At 37.8% G+C, this 9060-nt stretch overlaps 1 protein-coding gene across 1 annotated transcript in view; it reads left to right on the forward strand.

Moving 5' to 3' along the window:
* The window catches only part of wash1 (WAS protein family homolog 1), a 21106-nt gene extending 12129 nt beyond the window's left edge, over positions 1–8977 (forward strand). Inside the window, exons 4-12 of the mRNA XM_067420011.1 lie at positions 773–884; positions 2023–2169; positions 3112–3248; positions 3340–3475; positions 3554–3761; positions 3919–4098; positions 6224–6382; positions 8179–8247; positions 8330–8977. Of these exons, the coding sequence (XP_067276112.1) occupies positions 773–884; positions 2023–2169; positions 3112–3248; positions 3340–3475; positions 3554–3761; positions 3919–4098; positions 6224–6382; positions 8179–8247; positions 8330–8478 (1297 nt within the window). The 3' untranslated portion in view covers positions 8479–8977. The remainder of the gene's footprint in view (positions 1–772; positions 885–2022; positions 2170–3111; positions 3249–3339; positions 3476–3553; positions 3762–3918; positions 4099–6223; positions 6383–8178; positions 8248–8329) is intronic.
* The last annotated feature ends 83 nt before the right edge of the window (positions 8978–9060 follow it).

The raw sequence follows: 9060 nt of genomic DNA on the forward strand, positions 1-9060 counted from the left end.
AAAGTCTGCAACGGCGTTAAGCGTTAGATTAAAGCGCTCGTCTGTGTGAAGACTGCAGGAGCCGCGAGAGGAATCTGCAGCACTGATAACAGCGGCGAGCGATCGCCTCTTATTTAACAAACGATTGAAATGATACTCTTCTAGTTAACCAGAGATGTTTTGTTTGTATTAGTTAGGTTCATCCGTGAAGCAAGATAAAAAAGTGGTGGGGACATGTCCCACCTGTCCCACCCGCAAATTACGCCTATGAGTTAAAAAAATTGGTTGATTGACGCCAATCGGACGTTCATGTTTTTTTCCGTCTATTTGAAAGTTAGGCTAATAAACATGTTGCATATACGGCCTGATTATGTCTTTTTTTTAAGTTACACAAACTGCTTTCAGGAATTTTTGACCGGCATATCATCAAAACGTCCGGAAAACGAAACCTCTGCCGGTCACTTTGACCGGCACCATTTTTTTCTAGCGGAAACTTTGATATATATATATATATATATATATATATATATATATATATATAAAATATGTGTACCCAGCAAAGGCAATAAGAAGATTGAAAGTAAAAAAAAATTAAATCAAAATGATCAGTGTTGATTGAACATACAAATAGTTAAATTTTCGTTAAACATACTGTTTTAAAGTGGATTTATGGCAAATAATAGTTTCAGTTAAGTTAAGGATTGAATCTGAGATTATACTTTAGTGAAGTTCTGACCTAAATATGTTCACCTGTATTCTGCAGACATTTTTTGACTTGCTTTGGCTTTGACAGGGTGTCTCAGAGCGTGGAGAAGAACCGTGCACACCTTCAGTCTGTCACAGACCGGATCAAATTGGCTCAGGCCAGAGTCCAGAAGATCAAAGGAAGCAAGAAAGCCACAAAGGTGATGCAGATGATTCAAACACACAGAACATCTGCCAGTCAGTCACACAGTGTAACAGAGAAACTTATTCTGCAGCAACTGTCTGGAGCAGCATGTGAATATACATAGGTTTCGGGGTTGGTGTAGGAAGTTAGGATCCAAATGAAGAGAGGCACTTCAGTGTTCTTTATTTAGAAAATGAAACGAAAGACAAACTACAGCTACCCCTTAGGGGAAAAAACATCAAGGCCTCCAGCACAGAAGCTAGAGTAGTGCTTGAACACAAGGCTGGGTGCAGGACATGGCAAGGCTTGGAGCAGGGCAGAATACGGCAAGGCTGGGAACGGATAGGGCACGAAGGACCCTATCATACATTTGGCACAATGCAGCGCCAGGCGCGACTCTTAAGTGTTATTTTTTGCATGGATAGAATCTGCTGGGGTGTGAACGCAATTGGCTTTTAAAGGGAATGGGAGATGAGACAACCCTTTTAGACCATGTGCCTGGCACACAGACCATTTAAGGGGGTCTCACAACGGACTCAAAGCTCAGCACCGTGCCACGTCTTTAAAATTCAAACACATTATTTTCAATGAGTGTACGCACACCGGCAGCGGCATTCAGAGCCTGTCCTCGGTGACTCAGGAAGTTGTTCAAAATCCTGCCGTGCCACAGAGCTCCATTTCAAGGTTTTATATTAAATTTATATTATATTTCCCTCAAATCGTCAATGTACATACTGATTTCACCCTGTACTACAAGATACACCCACCATGCAGCTCTGTCAGAAGTCGATTCAAATTTGAGTTTGCGTGTTTATAATGTGCCCGTCCGGTGTGCGACCCCCTTTTTTCCTATCATTAATCTAGTAAAAGTGGATTCAGACCATGCGCTTAGATTGTTAAAATAGGGCCCCATTAGCTGGCATTATGCAAATTTGTTACATTGTTACGTAGGTATGTAACAGGAAGTGAGACTGGAATTACTGACGACTCGATTTCAGCAGTTCAGAATCAATTTTTCTTTCTTTTAGGAGACAATAACTTTATCTGTCGTGCACTTTGATCTTTAAAACTTACATTACACACTGACTGCAAGAAAGGTAATATTCAAAAAAGCATAATAGGGGAATGGTTATATGTTTGATGTTTTCGTTTAGGTGTTCTCCAGTGCCAAATACCCCGCTCCAGACAAACTGCAGGATTATTCTTCCATCTTTACGGGTGCAGTTGATCCCGCATCCCAAAAACGGCCTCGCTTTAAAGTTCAGAGCAAACTCCGCCCACTGGATGACAAGGCCTTACAGGTGAGATAAAGTCAGTCATCTGTCTTTAACCTCCTCCTTCTTGTCATGCTCACTTTTTAGAGTATATGGATCATATTTTTCTTTTAAAAATAGATGGAAACTATTGGATATACTAATAGTTTTGTCTTTAATTTCTTTCTATATACTTTCGTAATGGATTTCGTAAAGACTTATCATAATTATTTGCTCCGTATAAATTCAAAGTTTTCCATAAAAAACATAAAGTGAGGAAGTGAACTGACTTTAATCATTTTAATGTTTTATTAATATTTTATAGTTTTGTTTAACTACATTTTAAAACGTTAATTAAAATGTCTTTTCATCTGTACATTTTAAAAGTGATTTTCAGCTTTTCCCAAAAAACATGGTTACAGAATTGATAATGTAATATTACTATTTTTATGTAGGTCTAGGAGTGACACTTACAAATAAAATGAAGGAACATATTACCAATTTAATCATTCAAACCTAAAATGGAAATACATAAATAAATAAATTGCTTTTTGAATCGACAATTATTAAGACATTGAAAAAAGCTTATTTAATTGTAATATATTGTGTAGATTTGCTTTAAAATCTAATAAAATTAATTAATAAATAAAATATTTTTAAATTGCACTTTGGGAGAAAAAAAAACATTTTTCAGTTTTTTTAAATACATTTTTTATAGATAGAGTTAAAAAATACCATTGGAAAGTTCAGTTGTCTAGACCACAATCTGCTTTCGACTGAATTTTTAAAGCCACACAAGCACTTAACAGTTGTTAAATTAAAAATGTAGGATATCTATGTGAATTTAAGCATTCAGTTCTTTTTTAAGAAGCTCCTTTGAGTTTCACAACCTTGAACACTAGGCTTGTAATATCAAATTACAGTGTAAAACTATCAACACAAATGTATGTTAAAATGGGTCATGAAGTGACCAACACATGTGCTTTATAGGAGAAGTTGATGTATTTGCCAGTGTGCGTAAACACTAAGAAACGCTCTGAGGATGAGACAGAGGAGGGTTTGGGAAGTCTGCCGAGAAATGTCAACTCAGTCAGCTCCTTATTGCTGTTCAACACCACCGAGAACCTGTGAGTACACACACACCTACACATATTGACTGAATGCTGCACCTTATTAACGCTCGTATAATCATCGCTATGTGTGTTTGTGTATTTTCAGCTATAAGAAATATGTGTTTCTTGACCCTCTGGCGGGAGCTGTGACTAAAACACACACCACGTTAGAGACGGAAAAGGAAGATAAACCGTTTGATGCACCGCTGTCGATCACCAAGAGAGAGCAGCTGGAAAGACAGGTGAGCTGTTCAATCACACCTATACTAAAGCAATAAACAGAAAACAGGACTGATGTCTCTTTCACGCTTTCTTCTCAGACCGCAGAGAATTATTTCTATGTGCCAGACCTAGGGCAAGTGCCGGAGATCGATGTGCCGTCTTACCTGCCCGACCTACCCGGCATTGCTGATGACCTCATGTACAGCGCTGACCTCGGCCCAGGGTTCGCACCATCCGTTCCTTCCAGCAACAGCATCCCTGAACTTCCCTCGTTTGGAACCGATCATGATGAATCTAGTGGATCCGGTGGGATCATTATTTACATTCTTTTATTGACAAATTTTGAATTTAAAGAGGTCCTATTGTAAGAAATTACTTTTTGAAATCTAATATTTTATAGTGTCAATTAAGTTTTCCTTTATGGTCTATACATTTTGTTTATTTGTTTGTTTGTTTTTTTAAGACTCTCATTTTAGACTTGAGGCTCCTCCCCCGCCGCCGCCTCCACCCCCTCCTCCACCAGAGTCAACCCAGGTACCGGTCCCACCTCCTGGAGCTTCTCCAGCCCCGCCCCCTCCACCCCCGCCTCCACCTATCACACCAGAATGCACTGCTGACACATCAAGTCAAGCCACTCCCACAAGTAAGATTTATTAAATTTTTTAGAATTTCATAAAATTTTATTATTGCTTTTAAGATTTTGATGATGACCGACTTTGATGATGCCATTGCAATCCTGCAGTGTGACTTCTCCTACGACGACCGTCAAATATCTCGGTTTTTCAAGACAAACTATGACCAAAACGAGAGCTAGAGATTTCTTTGTAGCCAGCATTTCAGTCCCGCGTGTATTGTAGCTCACTGTCACCGAACGGGTTATTCATTGATGATATAAAACTCCGGACGAGTTTTCTTGCGTGCGTCCATTTTTAGTGCGCCTTGACTATCGTACAGTCTGACATTAATGCCAACCGAGATCTTACAGTGTGACATGGCTTACATCAGGGATCATGTTCGAACAGTCTGACAAGAAACATTCGCAAAGGATTTTGAAAAATCGCACAGTCTGCAGGACCCATTAGGGTGCTTGCACACTTGGTTGCCTGGACCGAACCCGAGTTCGATTGCTCCCCCCTCCCCCCTGGACTGTGTTCATATTATAGTATTTGGGTCTAAACCGGGGTTCGTTTGCGTCATCAAAGCAGCAGCTGTTTACCCGATTGCTTGGTAATGACAGCGAGCAAGAAGGTGGCAAAATGAATAGCGTTGCTCAACTCACTTTTTGTTTTTGAAGCGTTGGTTTTGTTACCAAAGCTTCAGAACGTATTGGCACTTGCGTCTATCTGCCGCAAATTTACTGCAAATGCTCTAAAGAATACAGAAGAAGAGCAGAAATTTGATCTACAGCTCCCTGCTTGCAGTATGTCAGTGACGCTCATCAGGTAAATGAGTGAAACACACACGAAACACACACAAAACACACATTTTATCAAATCATATGTAATTAATAGTGGTTCACTTCTGCGATTTAGTATGATTGTGTTCACATCAGCAACGAACCGTACCAGAGTTCACATGAACCAAACCCCAGACCACCTTTTTAAGTGGACTCGGGTACGGTTCGCGGGTGGTGGGTTTGCATCAAAAGTGCTAGTGTGAAAGCACCCTTAAATGAGTTCAAGAGTTGTAAGTACGTCAGATGCCTGTCAGATCCAGATCCGCACCATGTGCTTCAGGTCTTAAAGTGACAGCTGTCTAAACCTTCTGCTGTCTGTCTTTAACTCAAATCAAAGAACAAAAGACAAAATCACTCTGTTCTCGACAGGATAATCTATATTTTATTGTAATATTTATGAGGATCTATTAATATACATATGTTCTCAGTGGAGTTACATAATCTTACATAATCTAAAGACCTTACATAATCTTACAGTGAAGTCTGCATTTTGCGCCGTCATGTTTCTACAGTAGCCCTAAATGGACAAACTGCTCTACAGAAGTTTAGCTACTCTCTGCTGTCTCAGACAACGACATCTTTGTCCTGTGTCGGCCACCGTAGCTTCTCTATGTGCTTCAAAAGGGAAGGGTGAGCAGTTGCATTTCTAGATGCTGCTAAAATTTACACACTGCAACTTTAATTTATATTTTATCCAGTGAAGTCTGTGAAGTGATTAATAACTAAATAAAATGTCTGTTAGATCAAATATTTAAAATATAGCCTACTCTCTTTGTTGTTTCTACATTAATTTGGAGATCAAATGTGAAATTTTTAATGTGAAGAAAACTTTAATGTTAGATGCAATTAATCACGATTAGTTACAGAAGAAATGTGCAATTAGTTACATTTTTTAGTCGATTGACAGCACTAATTATTTGTTACACTTTAGAATGTTTTCTATTTTAATAAATTTTCTAATGTAATTTATTTCTGTGATGGCAAAGCTGAATTTTCAGCATCATTACTCCAGTCTTCAGTGTCACATGATCCTTCATAAATCATTCTAATATGCTGATTTGTTGCTCAAGAAACATTAAAATCAAGGTTGGAACAAGTTGTGCTGCTTCATACTTTTTCAGGAATATTTGATGAATCGAAAGTTCAAAAGAACAGCATTTATTAGAAAGAGACATATCACATTATGAATACTTATCTGTCACTTTTCATTCATTGAATGCATTCTTGCTGAATAAAAGTGATAATTAAAAAAGAAAATCTAACTTTTCTAACTTGGCAGTCAACCAGATTCTTTTGTGTTTGTGTTTACAAGGTGCGGTGAAAGGCGCTCCTACAGAGGTGTTACAGCCGTCGGACGGGCGAGCCAGCCTGCTGGAGTCGATCCGAAATGCCGGCGGTATCGGCAAAGCAAACCTCCGCAATGTTAAGGAGCGTAAGATGGAGAAGAAGAAACAGAAGGAACAAGAGCAAGGTCAGACGCCACCAGTGTTTACACACTGTGCTAAAAACAAGCTGTGCACACTGTCAAAGAGGGTCAATTAAAGGGTGTTAACATTAGCTAAACTGTTATTAGAGTAAGAAACTTGTTAGTAGTGTTTGCTAAGGCAAGCATAAAAAAATCCTATGGCATCCAAATCGTACATAACTTGGGTAAGACTTGGGTTGGGTCAGTAAGCAACCACCTAGCAACAACCCTAGTAATCGCATAGGTACATCCTGGCAACCGCCCAGAATAAATGTAAAAATACACTTGTAATTAATTTGCAATAGTACAAGAGAAGAGAAATTCATTGTTTTAGTATCACTGATATAAGGTAGAGCACTGGTATTTGGAAAGGTCAAAAGAGAAATTTACTTTCATTAAATCTGCCCTATTAAGCCTTTTTAAATCTGCTTGACATTTGCTCTGAAATCGACTGGCTCTGGACTCACAAAGTCTTAGATATTTAAGACAAGTTCTTCATTGATATAATATCAATGGATAAACTAATGTGGTCTTTTGAATTAGTCATCTCTGAGAGGTAATTACTAATGATTTAGGGCTTGGGTGAGAGTAAATGCCACAGTTAAGATTTGAGAGAACATAATTGAATATTCTTGACTACTTGTTATTCTCCTGAAATATGTCCGCTTGCTGCAGAAAATAACAAAGGCAGGCAGTGGAAACTGACTTTCTTTTTTTTTGAGGAGCACAAAAGAAAGATGTTTGGCAAAAAAAATCACCATGCTCTTTTTGTTTCAATGAAAGTTAATAAGAACGGATGCCGTTGAGTCTCCGAAAAGGTCAAAAAAACACAATAAAAGTGATTTGTGACTTGTGTGCAATATACAATACTGTTCAAAAGTTACACTACTGTTGAAAAGGTTTTGAAAAAAATATCTTATGCTGATCAGCACTAAACCAAAATTAGAGTAAAACAATAAAAGCCACAATGTCATTTTTTTGCTGCTAGAAGTCGCTTATTCAAAACAAAGGTGTAGCTTGATGACACCTTGATTTCGCTGAGCTTATATTACGCCGCAGACGAAACCTTCCACTTCTTCCTCTCATGTGTATGTGGGAAAACTAAGTGCTGTTTTATCATTAGATACATTTGAGTGTGTTGAAAGATATGTTATAATGCTACTCTAAGACACTTGTTGCACACTGCAGTAATCTAGAGCAATATTTGGCATGTTAAAACATGGTACATGCAGTAAATAAAAAAATAAAAAAGATTTAAACAATAACACTTGTGTTGAGCTAACACAACTATGATTAGTTTTCTGACGATGAATTCAACCAGTTTACTCACCTGTATAATAAAAAACACAATATATTAAAGCTTCTTTGGTAAAGCTTCTTTCCATGGTTTCTCCAAAATAAAACCGGAAATTGATCGTAACGCGGGTATGATGATATTGATTGATGCATGGATATGATCTGTGCCCTGGCTAAAATGGCTTATTTTTCTGGATTAAAACATTTGGGATATTTAGTAAACAAAATATATAAAATTGTTCTAGTGGTTTTGGGATATTTTAACCCAAATATCTTACATATTATGCCTTTAAATAATGGTTTTCTATTTTAATATTTTAAAATAAATTTCTTACTATTATCAGTGTTAAATGGTTATGCTTGTGGAAACTGATTTTAATTTATATTATGTAACATGTCTTGTACTCTAATCTTCAGAAGTCCTGTAATCTTAAGCATTTACAGAAAATGCAACGCAAATTTACGCAATTTTTCCCCGGCGCTTAAACAATCATCTTTCTTTCCAGTCGGTGCAGCGGTCAGCGGTGGAAACCTGATGTCGGACCTCTTCAATAAATTGGCCTTGCGCAGGAAAGGTGCGTTTGAAACAGTCATTTTAGTCTCAAACTCTGTTTTCATGCTACAAGATGCATTTTTTTCATCGTGAATATTTGACAGGTATCTCTGGCAAGGGTCCAGGGGCTGGAGACTCATCTGAAGCGCCTGCCAACTCTGGCGGAGCGTTCGCCAGGATGTCAGATGTGATCCCGCCCCTTCCAGCGCCCCAGCAACCGGCCGCAGATGATGAAGATGATTGGGAGGCGTAACCATGGCGACCCCGAGTTGAGTGTGAAACTCAAGTCAGGAGTTGAAATCCTCGAAGACAAGAGTCTAGAAATATCGTCTCTCCATAGAGAGCTACGGAGTGTTAAGTGAGACATTTTGTCACTTGTTTTGTATCCTGGTGGTCAGTGAATGAACAAAAGTATGAGAAGATCTGTTATAAATGCCATTAAGAAAAAGATAATATATATATATATAAAATGCAATTGATAAATGTTAACATTAACCAGTTTCACTGAAATTTGACACTATGAATATTTTATGTTGACTTATCCCACTTTTTAATGAACATTTTTGGAAAAAATGTTTTACTTCTAATGCACATTTCAAAAGAAGGTGACCATGAAGTTTATGGTGAAATAACAAATGTTCCATTGAGGAAGAAAAAAACATTTTGTTTTTTACATGCACTGAAACATCTCTGGCATTTGTAGCTTCAGTACAGAAAAATAAACTAATCTACTATGATTGTTTTAGCTCATATGAACCAGTGTGTTGGCTTCACATTTTGGATTAACAACCATTCCACTCTTGTAAAAATGAGCTTTATTTAAATGAAAGTCAAG

Source organism: Pseudorasbora parva, chromosome 16 (genome assembly GCF_024679245.1).
Source record: "Pseudorasbora parva isolate DD20220531a chromosome 16, ASM2467924v1, whole genome shotgun sequence".
Classification (NCBI taxonomy): Eukaryota; Metazoa; Chordata; class Actinopteri; order Cypriniformes; family Gobionidae; genus Pseudorasbora; species Pseudorasbora parva.